Source organism: Macrotis lagotis, chromosome 6 (assembly GCF_037893015.1).
Source record: "Macrotis lagotis isolate mMagLag1 chromosome 6, bilby.v1.9.chrom.fasta, whole genome shotgun sequence".
In the NCBI taxonomy this organism is placed as follows: domain Eukaryota; kingdom Metazoa; phylum Chordata; class Mammalia; order Peramelemorphia; family Peramelidae; genus Macrotis; species Macrotis lagotis.
In genome coordinates, this window is record NC_133663.1 from 46,205,444 (window position 1) to 46,224,703 (window position 19,260).

The 19,260-nt window shown below is 38.3% G+C and overlaps 1 protein-coding gene across 4 annotated transcripts in view; it reads right to left on the reverse strand.

Annotated features, from left to right (window-relative positions):
• The window catches only part of RNF13 (ring finger protein 13), an 81,842-nt gene that overhangs the window by 7,847 nt on the left and 54,735 nt on the right, over positions 1 to 19,260 (reverse strand). For all 4 annotated transcript variants that reach the window (XM_074191084.1, XM_074191083.1, XM_074191082.1 and 1 more), the window contains one exon: positions 19,113 to 19,206. In XM_074191084.1, the coding sequence (XP_074047185.1) occupies positions 19,113 to 19,206 (94 nt within the window). The remainder of the gene's footprint in view (positions 1 to 19,112; positions 19,207 to 19,260) is intronic.

Genomic DNA, 19,260 nt, shown 5'->3' on the forward strand with positions numbered 1-19,260 from the left:
CAGCTCATGTGGTTTTTCTACAACAGAACTCCTTGAAAGACAGAAAAATTTTCATTTTTCCTTTGTATCCCCAATACCTTGCACCTAGTAGATATTGTAATGCTTGCTAAGCACTGCCATGTTCAGCATCTTGGGAGGATGACTATGGGGGGGGGGGGGAACCAGGAAAGGAAATCATGACAAAGTGATGCCTATTTGGAATTACTCCCAAAGGGCAACAAAAATGTGCATGCCCTTTGATCCAGCTATACCACTGGGTCTACACCCTGAAGAGATTGTGCAAAAGGGTAAAAATATCACTTTGTACAAAAATATTCATAACAGCTCTGTCTGTGGTGACAAAAAATTGTAGTAAATGTCCAGCAATTGGGTAATGGCTGAACAAATTGTGATATGTGTTTGTTATGGAACACTACTGTTCTATTAGAAACCAGGAAGGATGGAAATTCAGAGAGGCCTAGAACGATTTCCATGAACTGATGCTAAACGAGATGAGCAGAACCAGATGAACATTGTACACTCTAACAGCAAAGTGGGGGTGAAGATCAACCTTGATGGACTTGCACATTTCATCAATGCAACAAGCAGGGACAATTTTGGGGTACCTGCGATGAAAAGTACCATCTATATCAAAAGACCAAAGACTATTACCTTTAATTTTTAAAAAAGGTATCTTATTATGTAATTTTGCTATCTCTTATATTTTATTTCTTCCTTAAGGATATGATTTCTCTTTTAAACACATTCAATTTTGATCAATGTATAGCATGAAAACAATTTAAGACTATCAGACTGCCTTGTGTGGGGGTGGGGAGAGGGAAGCAAGATTGGGAAAAAAATTGTAAAATTCAAAAAACAATGCTAAAATTAAGGGAAAAAGTGATGCCTAACAGATGGTAGATCTTTGTGAGAGAAGAATGGGTTGAATGGAGTGATGCATAGTTTAGGGAGAACAGGTTAGGCTTGAGTCCAAAAGTTGCTGACCTATGTATGAAGTGGAGACCTGCTTTAAGTGCAACACTTTAGGGAAGACTCGGAGAATGAGCAGGAGCAGGCTGACAATAAGGTAAAATATTCCAATGCTCACACTCCTAGTATGATGTAAAAATCATCTCTTCCAGGTCACCAGAATACTACTATGCATGTCCACAAAGTTGAGACACAGAGGGTTGGTCTGAGAGAGTCAGGAAAATCCATGTTCAAAACCTACCTCTGTTAATGCTGGGGGGTTCCCCCCCACCATGAGCAAACAAGTACAAAAGGCTAGCAAATTGGCACAGTGGAAATCAGTCAAACCAAGTGCAATGAAGCTTTACATTCTATCAAGGAAGACAAAATATATAAAATGCACATGGTATCAATATTAAGTGAATACACACACAAAGTAGTTTGGAAGGGAAGACACTAGCAGATGAAAAGATCAGCAAAAGCTCTTAGGACCCTAGGAACTGGGAGGGAAGGAGGATGGGTCACATATGAGGTACAAAAAAGAAGTCCAGTTTGGTATGAGGGAAGCCAGGTCATAAGAAGCTAAAAAAGAGGATGAGCCAGGTCACAACAGTGTAGGATGATGATGATGATGATGATGATGATGCTACTGGTGGTGGTTTTCTGGAGACCTAGGCAGGACCAGGTGTCATGGGGTCAGCTCTCTGGCAACAGCAGTGGGCAGAGATTTGAGGCAGGGAGACAATCCAAGTAAAAGACAATAGAGGAGAAGGGAAGGGAGAAAGCAAGAGTTGGCAAATGAATTGATGTAAAAGTGAAGTGCTGAGAATAATACCAAATAGGAACCCTGAGGCACTGGAGACAAAGGAGTTCCTTTAACAGGTAGAGAGAAGTTTGGAAGAGGGATTTGGGGGAAATGAGTAAGTTCAGCAAAAGACATAACAATTTAAGCTGCTTCTAGGACACCCCATAGGCAATTAGTAATCTGGGACTGAAGTTTGACAGAGAAAGGGGCTGAATCTACAGATCTGGTCACCATGTGCACTGGAAGCCGATGAGGTTCCTGACAGAGTCTAGGAGAAGAGGATTAAAGGGACTGAAAAAGGGCTCAGAAACGGAAGAAAAGCTAGGAGAGAGGGATGTCATGAAAAGCAGAGAGCAGGACTGAAAATCCATAGAGGTCAGGATCCAGGAGAAGATGGGCAATAGCCTCGAATGCAGCAGAGTGACCCTCCTTCCTGGTTAGAGGACTGAGGGGAAAAAAATTTAGTTTTGGTAATTAAGAATTTATTGGCAAGTACAATTCCAAATGAATGAAGAGGTGGAAAGAGGTAGAAGAGAAGTAACTGATTGAGAGGTTGAAGATTTGAGAAGGGAGATGATTAAGGATGCAATCTTCCGGAGAAATTGGGAGGTAGGATCATGTTCACTCTCAGAGGGGTTGGTCAAGAGAATCTTGACTTCTCTGTCAGAAACCAGAGAAATGTGACTAAACTTTTAGTATATGACAGGCAAGGGCTTCAGCTGAGAGAGGAGAAAAAGAAGTAGGAGAGGTTGGAGGTGGGGGAAGGGTGAGTGAGAAGAAGAGGTCTGACATGGCTTCTATAGGTGGTGAAGCAGGGAATCAAATAGGAATAACTCATCTTTCTAAAATTCAGGTCTGACCCTATCAACACCCAGTGACAACAGATTACCTCTAGGATTAAACAGAAAATAACCTGTTTGGCTTTTCAATTTCTTCATGATCTGCCCTCTTCCTACTGCTCAGCCTTCTAGTTCCCCTCCATGTAACCTGTGACATTGGCCCCGTACTGTTCCTCAAACACCCCACTCTTGTCCCCCATGCCTCCCTTCTCCAAGAAGATTTTCTGACTCTTTTCATCTCAGCACCTTTACTGTTAATGATCTTTTGTACACATGTTGTTTGCATTTTTTCCCATTAGACAGTGAGATCTGTCTGTGCTAAAACACTATGCTAAACACTTTTTTAGGGTTATTTTTTTTGCAAGTCAATGAAGTTAAGTGACTTGCCCAAGGCCACACAGCTAGGTAATTATTAAGTGTCTGAGGTCACATTTGAACTCAGGTCCTCCTGAATCCAGGGCTGGTGCTCTATTCACTACACCACCTAGCTGCCCCAAATGCTGAGTGCTTTTTATAAGCATTACCTCATTTAATCCGCACACCATTATTGCAAGGTAGATGGTGTTGCTGTCCCCCTTTTTACAGATCAGGAAACAGACAAACAGAAGGAAAGTGATCCACAATAGGTCTGTCTCTCTAGGTAAGAATACAATATTGATCGCCTTGCAATTCCCAATTCTTGCATGCCTTCTATTCAGGACACTCACTTGAACCACCAGGAATTAGGAACACTGTGTTGTAAGCAACATCTAAGGAGGCTGCTATAATTATGATCTTCACAGGGTCAAAGTCAGACCAGCTCAGTGCAGGTGTCAAATTTGACCCACAACGAAGATAATGTTCCTTTGTGGTTTTTCTAAGTCAATATGTGGCCTTCAAAGATGTTTCTATTTGAGTCTATCACCTTTGGCTCATTGGACAACCAATCTTGGCTTTAGGAAATCCTGGGTTCTATTCCTCATACACTCATTCATTTGTGATTATAAGCAAGTCATTTGACTTCTCAGTGGTCCAAGCAGCACCTCAAGTTTTACATTAAAATTCAGTCTGCCAAAGTACAGAAGGGAGCTGAATTTGAAGATATAAGATATTAAAAAGATAAGAGTTAACGAGCAAGAAAGGAATGTCCTGTGAGAAAAGGAAAGGAGAGATAGAATAAGGTTAAGTTATTTCACACAATAGAAGCAAGAAAAGGCTTTAGCAGCAGAATGGAAGAGGGGGGGAAGGTGAGGAGTTAGAGAGCCTTACTTTCATCTGAAGTGTTCCAGAGATGGAATAACATACACACTCAATCGGATATAGAAATCTCTATCACCCTAGAGGAAAACAGAAGACAAAAGGGATGGGAGAGGGGACGGGGAGAGGAGGGGGCTTTAGGTGATAGAAGAGAGGGAAGATCATAGGAAAGGGTAGTCTGTCTTTTGAGGAAGGACAGAATGAACAAAGAGAGAGAATAGAATGGGGGAGGAGGAATAAGAATGAGGTAAATACAGCTAAGCAATAGCAACTGTAGGGAAAAAAATCTTTGAAGCACTTTCAATGATGGACTTATGCTAGTGAATGCGATCTAGGCCAAAGAGAGAGCTGATGGTGTCTGAATACAGACTGAAGCTTACTTTTTTTTTTCTTGAGGTTTCTCTTTCTCTGTGTTTGGGGGTGGGGGGGTATGTTTAATTTTAAAACATGACTATTGTAGTACTGTTAAAAGTGAGTCTGCAATGATAAGAGGAGCTCCACATCTGGCAATAGATTAAATCACAGACCCAACTGTCTGCAGTTGAATGGAAAAAGGGGGGAGGGATATACATATATAAATACACACACACCTATATGTGAATACACACACATATATATTTTACATAATGCTCAGCACAATACTACAGAAAAAGTGCTGCTTCTAGAATTCAAATCTTTTCTGGGACCCTCACCTGTGTGACCTTGGACTAGATACTCATTCTCCCTGAGCCTCAGTTTCCTTAACTGAGAACAGATGTTCTCTTAGGTGCCTTCAAGTTTCAGATCTAACATCCTTTGAGTTGCTGATGGCAAAATTACACTATGGGGGGGGGGGTAAAGAAATAGAATCAAAGCAGGTCACTAAAAGAGATAATTACTTTTTTGTTCGTTGTTGCAAGGCAATGGGGTTAAGTGGCTTGCCCAAGGCCACACAGCTAGGTAATTATTAAGTGTCCGAGGTCATATTTGAACTCAGGTCCTCCTGACTCCAGGGCCAGTGCTCTAGTCACTATCCACTACCTAGCTGCCCCTGATAATGACTATTTGATATTAAATGTTTACTATCAATTAGGCAAATTCACACACACAAATATGTATATCACATTCAACATTTTTTCTCTTAGTATTAAAGATGAAAACATCTCTCTTGCAGACCAAAATAAAAATTTCCCCCCCAAAAAATATAAAACAAACAAAAAATTGTAGGTGCTGGGAAAAATTCATTTGAGTAAATTTTAAGTTTTCCTTAAATCTTCTTTCTTATCCAACACTTTTTTTCTTCATTATTCCTTATGAATTCTAACATCCCAACATGGCTGCATCTAAAGGATGTGTGCTTGAAAGTGAGCTCAACAAGCATTCAGGACCTTTCTAAATAATAGACCAAAATATGAAAACCTTTAAAAAGAGTAAATAGGAATTAAGACAAAAATGTTGCAATTGGAGAAAAGTGGATCAGATAATCTGAAACCCTAAGTCTTCATCAAGGAACAATTTAGCAAAATATATATAATCTTAATTGTCTTGGTATCTGCTAGAAATGGAAATTACTTAAATCCCATCCCTCCCAAAATATGTTGAACCCAACAAACCTGAACCAAGCATACAACCAAGAAAACATATCATTATATTAAAAAGCAGTACACAAGAAAATAATTGACATAATTATAATATGACGCTCCTGACATAAAAGAGCTAGTCTCCAAGCTCCCTAAGAGCCAGGACTCACTCAAGGTCTGCCTCCCATACAGACTAGCTAAGTAACTCTGAACAAGTCACTTGAACTGAGTTCTCCAGGCAAGTCTCCAAGGCTGAGTTGCAAAGCCACTGACCAGAAATGATCGAAGAAGTTTCTTCATTCAATGTTTTCCAACCAATGAAACTACATTCCTCATTCCTATCATATAAACATCTTCTAAATTTGTTACCTTGAATTTAATTTGCAACCTTGAATTTCTTTCAGAGAACTATAAGAAAATATGGTTCTCTCACTTACTGATAATTAAATATAAAACAGATCCTGATGACAATATGACCCCTGAACATTCTTCAATGCCTAGCTTACCCTAACTCCTACCTTCATGCAACAAGGATTCAACATATCCTAATTTTTCAAACTCCTTATTCAAGCCATTTCCTAAGACCTACTTATCTTCTTCAACTGAGTTACACAGATAGTCATAGACTTCATCTTGTAATCCACAAGCATTGTTCTACATCCACATTCATGAATTCTGAAATTCCTTTCTCATCACAATTTAAGACCTTTCTCACTTCATGCTTCATGACCCCAACCCTGTTCTCTGTCCTTAAGTCTTTCCCAGGCCATCTCTCCTGCCCTGGGTTCTACCACCTTTGCTTCCCTATCTTGAACCTGTGATAAATTCTGTCCTTTATCTACTCCCTTGCCTCCTCACCTCAACCACCATCAGCATCCATCCTTCCAATCACATGCTTCTCAGTGGAGCACAGGAAAAAAACAAAAAACAAATTATGCTGATCAAGCCCACTACAAATGCATGTACCATAATCTCCACAAGGGAATCCAGCACAGCAGCCTACCGCAAAACATTTCTTCCTCTTAAAAGGGCCCTCCTCACCTCTCAACTGAGACCCTGACACCAAGCATGAAAAAAAACTAAAACCATTCATCTAGCATGCTTCCTTTGCATCCCTCTTATGGCTAGCCCTCACTAACTCCTCATTCATTCATATATCTCTGCTAGATGACCTTTATCTTTTGCAAAGCAAATGTAAAACTTGCAGGAGCTATCATTAATCTCCAAAATTTTCCTACTGCCTACTGACTTATTCATGTCTGCCCAACACATTTTGCCTCCATTGACCCCCCCTCCAAAAACCTCTACAACTGAGGTTTTTAAACATGAAATCTGTGAAATTGTTAATTTTTTAAAAAACTATTTCAGACAAATGCTTTTCTTTTTAATTCTAAGTATTTTATAATGTGAGCTGAAGTTTCTGAAAATGTGTCCAAGTGCTTCACCAGATTGTCCAAGAGGTTCAAGGACACACAAAAAGGTTAATCTATTTTCTGACTTCATTACTTAATTGAAATCACTCTCTCTAAAGTTCCCAATGAGCTAACCTGCTGACTGTAGGTGTCCAACAAAACTGAGTCTCATTCTATATTATCTGACTTAATTTCAGTTTTGGTTATTATCTCTAAACCATTATACTCACATAAATTTTATCTAGTCCTAACATAAATCTCACATCATCAACTAATTCTTAAAACAACTCAAAATGGATATCAAAATACATTTCAAACTCAACATGTTCAAAAAAGAACTCATTATTTTTCCCCACAAACCTTCCTCTTTCCAGCTTCCTTAGTATTGTTAGGGTGAGTCCCCTCTATCTTCCCAATCACTCAGGCTCACACCTTCAGCACCATTTTAAATTCCTCACTTTCACCAACAAAATCTGTTATCCCATCTTGTCATTTCTATCTTCAAAACATCTTCATTTATATTCCTTTCTCTTCATTTACAAAACTATAATCCTGATGCAAGCATTCCTGTAACACTTCAAATCTGGACAAGACCTTTCTAGTTCTTTGTCCCCTTGCCCCAAAGTCTCTGCCCCCACCAATCCAACATACACTTGCTGCCACCATGATCTTCCTATTGCTCAACTTTGACCCTAACTGTGTTTCTCTCTCTCACACACAAGCTCTGCAGAGTCTAGCCTTCCAATTTTTCCAGTCTTCTTGCAGTTTACTCATTTCTTGCTGTCCCTCAGATAGGACACCCCATCTCCTGAGATAGTGCCTTTTAGCCCTATAATACAGCCTTCCCTCATCTCTACCTCTTGGCTTTGTCCTTCCAAACTCAGCCAAACCCTACTTTCTACAGGAGGCCTTTCTCTGTTCCCTTTACTACTTTTAGCTCCCTCCCTCTGAAATGATCACCCTTCCACTTCTATACAATATACAATATTATTACATAATTATTTCATGTTGTCCCTTGGAGGTCCTTCAGGGAAGGGAATCATAATTTGCCTTCCTCTGTGACTCTAACAGCATAGTGACTGGAATGTAATAACAAAAATAATAAATAAATGCATGTTTGCTAACTAGACAAGTCATTTAAACTGTGAAGGCCTCAGTTTCTGTAAAATCTCTGTGGTACCTTCCAAAGTTAATAAAGTGGATTCTATGTTTCTCATCCCATGATAATACACATATAAATGTTACTATACAATCTGAGGGGAAAGGCATATTGATAAATAATTGGAGAGTTCCCACTTCTATGTACTACACATATGCATGTTTATTTTGTTTTGTGTTTTGTTTTATGTCTTAATTATTCATTTCCAATTTTAGCCAAGTCACATAAAGAAGTTTGACTTAGTTTATTTTGTTTGTTCTTTTTTTTGGTAAATAAGTAAACAATTACAATATAACTCACATTTTGAATTTGAAATAGTGAATCACCTTAGAAAATTAATCACTGTTATTTATAAAGGTGAAAATTCAGGCACAAAACAGTACAGATTTTAAGAGTTATGCTTTAACATTAAGCAAAAAAATCACCTTAGGTTTCAATACATATGTCACATTGGGGAAAGATAGCTCTATGTGAGGCCATATGTTAACCCCCTACAGAGATAATGCTACATCTCCACAATGTCTAAATAAACTGCATCTGTTCATTTTCTAATCAGTCATTATCAAATACTTTATACACTTCAGATGAAATACAGCCCCAAAGTACACCAAGGTAGATGAGAATTTAGCCTTTTGTTTTACTTGATACTTCCACAGTAGGCTGTGAGATCTACTTTGTAGAGAAAACTTTTTATAATTTCCATATTTTACTCTTTTAAACAACTCCAACTTAGAAATACTATGTAAGAGTGATGCCAGGAATGAGACAAATGAATGTCCTTAGAACTCCAGGGGCTATCCTTTGACCTCCTTTACCTAGAGCTAGCCATTCAGTAAGATTATTAGTTAATCAGTAAGTGCTATGGATTTCATGGGTTCTCCCTAATTTTACTACCAGAGATCTCCTTGAAAACAAAAGACATCCTTAATGAACTCATTTAAGACTAAAGTATATAATTACCACTCTGGGGAACCATTTGCTGCTCCATGACATTCCCCAGTGTGAACAAAGAAGATAAATATGATTAAATACCCATCCTAAATCCACACGAAGAGGAGCTAGAAAGCCTAAGACATGAAGTCGAAGTGGTTTTGTTGGGACCTGCATGCTACCATCAGTCAAGTGCCTCACTCACCCAGAAAGAAGAAGGGAAGAAGGCCGACTCTCCAGCCTCAACAGAGCCATAGCTGGCTAAAGATGGTGTCTTAAAATCGACAAAACTGAAAACACAAAAAAATCTGGGTGAAAGAACTATAAACTTGATGCCTGTGAAGACTCCATCTTGAGAAAGAAGATTATTTAGGTGCTTCTTGAATATTAAACACCTATGTTCTCAGGCACAAGGAATATAAAGATAACAAAACTAATATTACTGATCTTCAGGGATATTTACTTGTTAAATTATTACTAAATATTTTCTTTTAGGTTTTTGCAAAGCATATGAGGTTAAGTGGCTTGCCCAGGGCCACACAGCTAGACAGGTAATTATTAAGTGTCTGAGGCTGGATTTGAACTCCAGGGCTGGTGCTCTATTCTGCGCCACCTAGCTGCCCCTAAACACTACCTAGCCATCCCCTAAATATTTCTATTAAATAAAAAGTATTAAGTGTGAATGCTCTATGATATAAATATAATGCAGTGTTTCAATGATAAAATAATTAAATCCATAAGTAGGGTGAAGAAATATATTGCACTTCACACATATAGAATAAAATATGACTTAAAATATGACTTAAAATTCAGGTATACTGAAAAAATTAGAACTGGAAAAATTAATCAATTCTAGAGTGACTCATAACCTAATGTATTCTTAAACTGAATTAAGTTTTAAAACAAGTTATAACAATTTAAATCTATTTTAACATATAAAGAACCCTGTGAATATCTTTTTATTTAATAAATCTGGATGTCACATATTAGAGATTATTAAAAGCCAGCTGTTGTGGGGAGTTAGGGTCTGCAATACAACTCTTAAATAAAAAGCTTGAAACTTAATGAAAGAAAAATTAGTTTAAAAAAATGAAATACTAAAATGAATAGAAAAAGAAGACCAGTGCTTCAAACTGTTGTGGTTAGCCATAGTCTTAAAAGTTGTGCTTTTATTTGGGGGAAAAAAACAACATACAACTCACAGGTGTAAAGTGTAATAAGCAGATGTAAATAAGATGACATTATGATCTAGTTGATTCTACTTATCATTATGGAATTGCACCATTTAAAAATACAAACTATGTTCCTGCTCTTCAGGAAGTATTTGGAATATGATCGGACAGGTACAGAGCTAAATAAATGGGTATGTGTAGGAATGAGTGTACATCTATATGTATGTGTACACGCACACACATGTATGTAAAACTTCAAACTCTGTATTTAAGAGTTGTACTGGGGTGGCGAGGTGGCGTAGTGGATAAAGCACCGGCCCCTGGAGTCAGGAGTACCTGGGTTCAAATCCAGTCTCAGACACTTAATAATTACCTAGCTGTGTGGCCTTGGGCAAGCCACTTTAACCCCATTTGCCTTACAAAAACCTAAAAAAAAAAGAGTTGTACTGCAGATTCTCACTCCCCAACATCCGACTTGCAACAGTCTCTAATGTGTGTGTGTGTGGGGGGGGGGGGGGGGGCACAGCCAAGATGTCCATGTGAAGGCAGCATTTCCTGGGGAACTCCTTCCCCCCCAAACTCCAAAAGCTGTCAAATTATGATTCTAGCCAAAATTTAGAGGGGCAGAACCCACAGAAAGACTGAGTGATATATTTTCCCAGTCCAAGATAACTTAGAAGTTCTGCAGGAAAGGTGTGTTTCACCAGGACAGGGAATTGGAAAAAGCCCCAGTCGCAGCAGAGCCCTGGAACAGCCTGAAGGGGCAGGGAAAGAATTCTGCTACACCAGAATGAGTGTTGAGTGAGGGAGCACAGGCTACAACGTGCAGTGGGAATCTGGAAAAACCAGCCTGCACCTCCAGAGCAAAGCCCACAGATGGTAAGGGGGGGTCAGGGGAGATAGCAGAAATCTCTTTGCTCTCCCTCCATTTAGGACTCTGCTGTTTGCCCACAGATACAGGTTGCAGTTTGAGCTTCCATAATAAGCAGCAGAGCAGGACCCCTCCTTACAGCTCCAGGGCAGAGGGAAAGCACAGATGAGAGAGCATAAGACCTTGGAGGAAAATAAAGGTTCCAGTGGGGTGCCCCCCCCCCGCCAAAAAACAAAACAAAACACAAAACCCCAAAGCCTTGGAAGTGCTGGAAATTAGTTTTGTGCTGAGGAAATGAGAAAACAACAGAAAAAGAAGAATCTGACCATAGAGAATTACTTTAGTCCCATGGAAGATCAAAACACACTCAGATGTTGACAAAATTGAAGCTTCCATACCCAAAACCTCCAAGGGAAATAAAAAATGAACCCAGACTATGGATGAGCTCAAAAAAAAAAAGACTCTGAAAAGCAATTAGGGGGAGGTGGAGGAAAAATTTGGAGGAGAAATGAGAGTAATGCAGAAAAATCATGAAAACTAAATCAAAAGCTTGGTGAAAGATACAAAAAAATACTGAATAAAATAATATGTTAAAAACCAATTTAGGCCTAATGGAAAAGGCAAAACAAAAGGCAAATGAGAAGAATACCTTAAAAAGCAGAATTGTCCAGCTGGAAAAAGAGATAAAAAAAAAACTCCCTGAAGAAAATAACACCTTGATGACCTTGGCTGGAAAATTAAGTTGTGAATTATTATTATAAATTATATATATATTCCTATATTCAAAGTACTTACTGCCCTCCAAACCACATTTTACCATTACAAGCCATAGTTCTATCACCCTAACTCACTGGTAACAATCTGCCTGGTTTTAACATTACCTTTTCTGATAATTTTAAACATCTTAGTTAGTCTAAAAGTCTAAATTCTTTATCTAGGAAAAGGAGAGTTCTGCTACCATTGCATTCTCTTCTAATTTATGAATACAAAAGATAAGGAGAATGCTCTACATTTCTTCAAAGAATACTCAAATTTTAAAATAAATTGTTTTCTCATATTACTATGTCTCTACAGTTTATAAAGCTAAAAATAAGAAACAGTGGGTAGTAACAGAAGACTGAAATCCACCACACAACTATTCCATATAGTTCTAGAAAATGCATCAAACTGATTCTTGATCGGGAAATTAAAAAATAATTCACAACAACTTAATTTTCTAGCCAAGGTCATCAAAAGCAGACAGACAAAACACCTTTGGACACTAGGGAATGGTTCTAGCCAGGGAAAGGCTTAACAGAACATTCTGATGAAGAAAGAGGCGATGCAGTAAGAGAAAAGAAGAAATTCCAGATCTAACCTCAAGGGGTCTGACATTTTGCAGAATGTTCCCAATTTGCTTTTTTGGGTAAGAACTCACTACTTGATAAAAATTTCTGGGAAAATTAGAATGCAGTTTGGCAGAAATGAGGCATAGATCAACATTTCATACCATACACAAAGATGAAGTCAAAATGGATAAATGATTTAGATATTAAAGGGTGATATAATTAAATTAGGAAAACACAGTAAAATGTACCTGACAGATCCATGGAAAATGAAACCTGGAAAAGTTTTAACAGCAAGTTTCTCTGAATATTTATAATCTAAAAATATAAAGGGAACTGAGCCAAATTTATAAAAATAAGAACTATTCTTCACCTGATAAAAACACTCAAAAATATGAAAAGGCAGTTTTCAGAAGAATAAATCAAAGCCATCAATAGTCATATGAAAAAGTTCTCTAAATCACTATTTATTAGAGAAATGCATATTAAAATAACTTTGAGATATAACCTCATACCTATTAGTCAGACGGGCTAAAATATCTGAAAAGGAAAATGAGAAAACTTGTAGGGGGTGATAAAAAAAATGACCCTGTAGGGTTGAACTGTAAACTAACCCATCCAACCTTTCTGAAGGAAAAGTTAGGAACTTTGCCTGATGGGCTATTAAACTGTGCAGATTCTTTGATCTAGCAATACCACTGCTAGGTTTATATCCCAAAGAGATCCAAGAAAAAGAAAAAAGTGCCTGTATGTACAGTTCTAGAGAACTGTACAGATTGATGCATACTTTCAAAACTTTATCTTTTTGTCTTTTTTATGTATTTTCTTGTGCCATACGGTCAATATTTCATGCCTTACATGACCTCATGTATAATACAGCTTGTCTTCTTTTTCATGGAATAGGGGAGAAATGAAATTCAAAATTTTAAAAATGAAAATATTTAACTAAAAAATACATTTAAAGAAAAAAAAAGAATGTACCCAGTTCCTGGTCATTGCTCCAACCTGGACTGAGAAAGGGGACCTGAGGCTATAGACTGAGAAGTGGTTATGGGCCCTAACCTGTATAATGGAAAACCAAGAAACAAAATTAAGTTCGGAAACTAGCAGCATCTGTGAAACTCTGACCCCAGAAGAAAAGGGTCCCAGTCTGAAGTCTGTAGAGGAATTACCAGGCAGGAATCTTACCCACTCCATCACTCTGAGCTAGCAAAACTTTCCAAATGGCCAATAGTGGTTTAGTCTCATAGCAGTCCAACCAAATGTCCAACCACAGGAAGGCTGCTCAGACCTAACTCAGAACAGGTACTTCTAGAAAGAATGCAAGAGTAGATCAGGGCTCAGACATGGCCATGGATCATATTTAAGTTTGCAAGTTCACAATGTGGATTGTTCCAGGGATCCTAGAATAAGACAATGCTCAAATACCCCAAGAAAGTGGCAGAAGGACCTAAGAGGATGCAAACTCAGTTTAGACAGGGTCCCCAAATATTACAGGAGAATCCTGGAAAAATGAAAGAAAGAAAAAAAAAGAACCCCAGCATAATGAGAAATTATGTGACAGAGACACTCAAGATGCAAACTTATAAGAAGAGAATGACATCAAAGCATCTACACAGCCTCAAAGAACAATGCAGTTTGGGAACAAATTTAATCAGAATTGTAGAAGAATTAGAAAAGGAATTAGCATGGCATAAGTATAAAACCCTATTTTAAAAAAAAATCTTCCTGAGAATTAGAATAAACAAAAGCTCATTTTAAAAAAATTGATTTGGAAAATGGGGGCGGGGGAGGGGGGACCTAACCATCATTATTTCAAGAAACCATAAAACTACCCAGACATCTCGGAATGAGGGGGCAAAGTGGAAATAGAATCCACCAGTCATCTCTTGAAATAAACTTGAAAATAAAAATTCCTGAAACATAGTTTCATTTACTACTTATATCCAGAGTTTCCTGGTCAAAGAAAAAAAAGTAATGCAAACAATGAGAAAGAAAAGATTCAAGTACCAAGGAGCCACAGTCAGGTAAGATTTAACAGCCAACCTCTGAAGAGTAGCAAAGAACTTGGATTTGATATTCCAGAAGACAAAGAATCAGTGGGGGGGGGGGGGGGGGGGGGAAGGATCTCTAAGCATTCCCAAAGAAAAGATCAAATATTTTGAAGTCTGAATGAAACAAAGCCAAAAGAAACATTTAAAAAGTAAACATGAGTGAACAATCATAAGGTACTAATCATGGATAAGATGTTCTATTCCAATAGGAAGAAATGATGTGTTTCCGTTCTGAACCTATCAGGAGGGGAAGAGAAATATACAAGTTAAAGCCTATACAAACCATAAAGAAGATGGGGAGGGGGGAGAGAGAGAGAGGAGGAACAGACACTTGGAACCTCATTCTCATCTAACTGAATTGATAAAAATGAAGGAAAGAAAGGGGTAGTGAATGATTTTTTTTTAGTGACAAAAGGAAAGAAAAGGAAATTCAAAGAAATATAACTTTAAAAGTAGCATTTACTACTTACATATTTTAAAGAAAATAGTATCTCATTATATTTTTATCCTATTCTGAATGTGTGTATATATATGTATATTTACACATGCATGTATACATATATGTAGAAATATTCTTTTATTGGTATTCATTAAATTCAGCTAAAAAGTAAAATTTTTAAAAATATAGAAGCATTAGAATACCTTTAGAATTAATAGAAAACCAAATAAAAGCAGATTCTGGAAGACTATATGGAGTAACTAAAAGTAAATGGGAAGAAAAAACTGAAACTAAATTCCATCTAATTTTAAGTGTCATTGCTTGTCCCTGAAGAAGAAATGAGAAAAATATACTTCCCTTCCTTCAGCGAAGAAGGGAAGGGAGGGTGTGGGTTAAGTATAGACTATATATGATCACATTCAATTGATGTATTGGTTAATTTTGTGGAATTGCTTTGTTTTTCTTCTGTAATTCTGTCAAAAAGAACAGCTCTGAGTCAGTGGGGATATTCTTGGAAATGCAGTTAATATAAAGATGTCTTTTAAAATAGAAGAAAGAAAAAAAGTGATTTTTAAAAAATATTTTTAAATTTTTGTCCAGAAGAGAAGTGCGAAGAGCCTGGTCTCGAGTGGTTATTTTGTGGATGAAGAAGGAAACAGATTATTAGATATCAAAGAATGATATTTTAGATAGAAAGTTTTAGATCTTTTACTTCTATATTCCCAAAGAGAAGAGAAAATTATTTATTTATTCAATTCCTAAACACAGCCTAGATCTTCTCCACAAAAAGTTTGCTCTACTCATAAACTTCCCTCAAGGTATGGTCCTCCCTTCCTGACCTGTTCGCTCCTATCTCTACCCCAAGGCACTACAACTGCTTCTGTCCAAGAAGATGAAGCTCACATTTGTATACTCTTATTTGCATGGACCCCATTCTAAGAAATACTCCATTCCATCCCTTCTTTCTATGCTAGTTTCTCTCTCTCTCTCTCTCTCTTTCTCTCTCTCTCTCTTTCCCCTATTAATACTCTCAGTACTGAACTCATCCACTCCCCAGTGTCCACTGTTTTTCTTACTGAACTCCCTCAATGCCCTTTGGAGACAGTCCTATTCTGAAGGGATCTCCTTTCTTCTTCCTCCCTATTATATAAAGCCCCAAGGGCTGTCCTTGTTGGAGCACTGCAACAGAGTTCTGGTGCAGGTCTTATCTGCCCTGGTTGAAGCTGCTCCCCAAGGGCCTTGTTATGGGCTTATCTGCAACTGAGGACATTCTACTAGTGCTGGTTCCGGATGTCTCTATCCCTTCTCTGGTCACATGAGCCAGTTGGCATTTGTGATTTTGCTGGTGGCCTCTTCCTGTTGATGGTGGGTGTGCAGTCGGGGGTAGAAGTCACTGACTTCTCCTTGGTGGCCCAGGGAGCTCATTATTGGACACATTTCATCATTCTGGCACCTCCTGCCATGCCTCTGCCCCTCTGATAGAAAAGTGGAGACACAAAATCCCCAGAGACATGAAATCCCCAAACTTCCATCTCTTCATCTCTCCCCTAAGCTTCATTACTTGGGGCTTCTTGGACTTCTCTACTACCTTACTTCACTCCCTCACCTTTGCCCCCTATCAACTCTGAAAGGCCCAAATCTCAGGTGTTCTCTGGAGCAGGTGTGGTGGAGCTGGTCAGTCTGCCTCAGGGAAGGTAGCCATTGGTTTGAAAGTCGGCAGCCCTCCCTCTGGACCCTCTATTACTTCTGACACTAAGAGAAACAACCTTAACTTCCAAGGCCCTAATTTCTGATTCTCCTACCTGTCAGACCACACAATCTCCTTGGTATGATCACCTTGAGGAGAGATGGTTATACTTTGATCCTATCATCATTCATTTCTATAATCCAGAGCTCTTCAATTTCTTTCTCTCATCTTCATTTCCTATCAGTCTTTATATTGCCTTACTTCTCCCCAAACCTATTCTTTATAGTACTGACAAGCACACCAATAATTTCTCTTCTCTTCCCAATCTCAACCCCTTGGTTAACCAGTTCTTCAAGCCTTGCTAACCTTCAGTCACGGATTACTCCAACCATCAACTGCTCCTGCTTTAATTCACATGCTTCTGAGCAGAGCTGGACAGTTATCCTGGACCTCATGTGCCTGATCCTCACTGCAGCAAAGCAAACCTTCTCCTAAACCAGCCTCAGATCTCTAAAGGTGTGCCAGGTCTTCTCTTCTCTAAGCCTCCCATTGCCCCTCTTTGCCCAATCTCTTCCTACTATACCTCCCAATAATGATTTTATTTCCAACTAAACTAATTATAAACACTTTAGCCAAGATAAATTTGTTCTGCTAAGTTTTCCAAAATAGATTCCGCCAAACTATCTGGTGCTGTTACCACCCTAGAAAATGCCAACAACAAGATACCCATTTATTTTCTTTATGTAACCTTTTCCATTTCTACTTCTGGCTAATCAAGCCTCTTAAAACATTTTGCATCACACATAACTAGTCTGATGAGGGAGAACTGGTCCTTAGAGTATATACAGTTTTCCCTGCCTACTCCCAATCCACATCTGGCTGTGGTCACCCTGCTTGCCAGAAGGGAGAGCAGAGGGCCTTGCTCTGTGTTTCAGAACATATTCAGATATTTTTTGACTACTTTCTACCCACTTATCAAAGTCTTTTACTTGGCTGAGGCAGAAACAGTATGCATGTAAAAGTCACAAACAAAATCAAGCTCTCTCTTTTCTGGTGGTGACTGAGGTAACCTCTATAGGGGAGAGGTACAGCATTTCCCTGAAAGTAAAACTGGGTTTTATATTAATTTTGCTTCCAAAAGATGCGTTAGGGCTTTTTTTTTTCAGGGAATGTCTGGAGCCAGGCAGTCATTCTTGCTGGAATCTTTAATTTGATCTATTTTTTTCTTCACTGAAGTTCTTCACATCTTTAGTTGAGTGAGTGCCAGTCAAATCCCAGAGGAATAGACCTCTTTGGCCACCTCACAAAATAAGTGGCAGCATCACACAGACCCTCTTCCTTTTAACTGTATGTGTGAACACAAATGCCTCAAACCCCTTCAAATTTTATCCTTTTGCTCATTCAGCAATCTCTTTACAAAGGCATTTACCCCTCATCCAAGGGCACCAACTTGGATATTTACAAATACATTTATATTATCATTTGTTTTAAACATTAATGTCAATATTATTTATTTATATATTAATGTTATTTTATAATTCAATATGTCCATCGCAGCCTGTAATGGCTGTAATTAAATGTGTCCATCTGGCTAATGATCTTAACTGGAGCTCATTTTGGGGGGTAGGATTTATATTACAAGCATCCGGGAAAAAGTCATGCTAGGGCTTATTTTCTGGTTAGGTTCCCCACCTCCCCACCCCCATGGTTATCTAACAACCATAGTTAGTGGGGTTTTTCCCTGCTAAATCTATTCTTTCCTGATTTTGAATGAATGGGCATCATAGATGGAAAGGCCCAGGCTGAAAACCTGAGAACTTGGGGGGGGGGGGGTGTTGGGAGGTTGGGAGCCTCCAGTCCACTGTTGGGAATCCCAAGCAAAGATGGCCCCAGATTGCCACACACCTGAAAGATGATCAGTATCCTCAAACTCAGAAGGGAAGCCACGCCACCACAGAGGACTGATCCGATCCATCTACTGTGACTGATTTCACAATGACATGATGAGGCAAATACTGGGAGCAGTCATTTTCAGTTTGGATACCCCTGTCCTAGGAACCGAGGTGGTGAAGGGAAGAGCGTGTCCCAGTTGGGGGGAAAATATTGGTACTTTGAATTTTGCTATACTTTTTCCAATAGCCTTTTGTAAAAGCAACGGATTCATAGAATCCTAAGGAAAGATGAGTAACTAAGAACCTGACCAACCAATGGAATTGGGAGTTGAGATTATGTAAACAGAATCTATAGGAGTGCTAGAATGGTTAAGATGCAACAATCTACCAAATGATCAATATTTCTAAAATAAAACCTAATAAAAAGTATACCATAAATTTAAAAATTATTACCACAGGAGAGGTTGCCTAATAGTGCCACATTCTTTCAAAATTTTTCATCAATTTGATTCAGAAAATCCACACTAAAATACTTTAGTCAAAAGAATTTAGCTAGTATGATTCTAAACCGGAACCTCAGTATACTGTTTGTTACCAGATGGAATCTGGAATAAAATGAGACTCTTAGACAAAGCCCAATGGTATTCAAAAGTCCATGTCAAAATATCATATTCCCTAAAAGGAGGCTGAAGGGGAATGAACCAAAATGATAGCATCACAGTGAGATTCCAATGTATTTAAACCTTAAAGACAACCATTTGGGAAACAGAAAACATTCACTTGCCTTTCTTGAATTTATGTATAGGGAGTTTCTTAAGTTGATCTTTACGAAGTCGATTCCTTCTAGCTCTATGTCTGTCCTGAACAAATTTTGTGATCTAAAATTGCCAAAAAGAGGATGCAAAAGTATTATTAAATACAAACAGAAACCT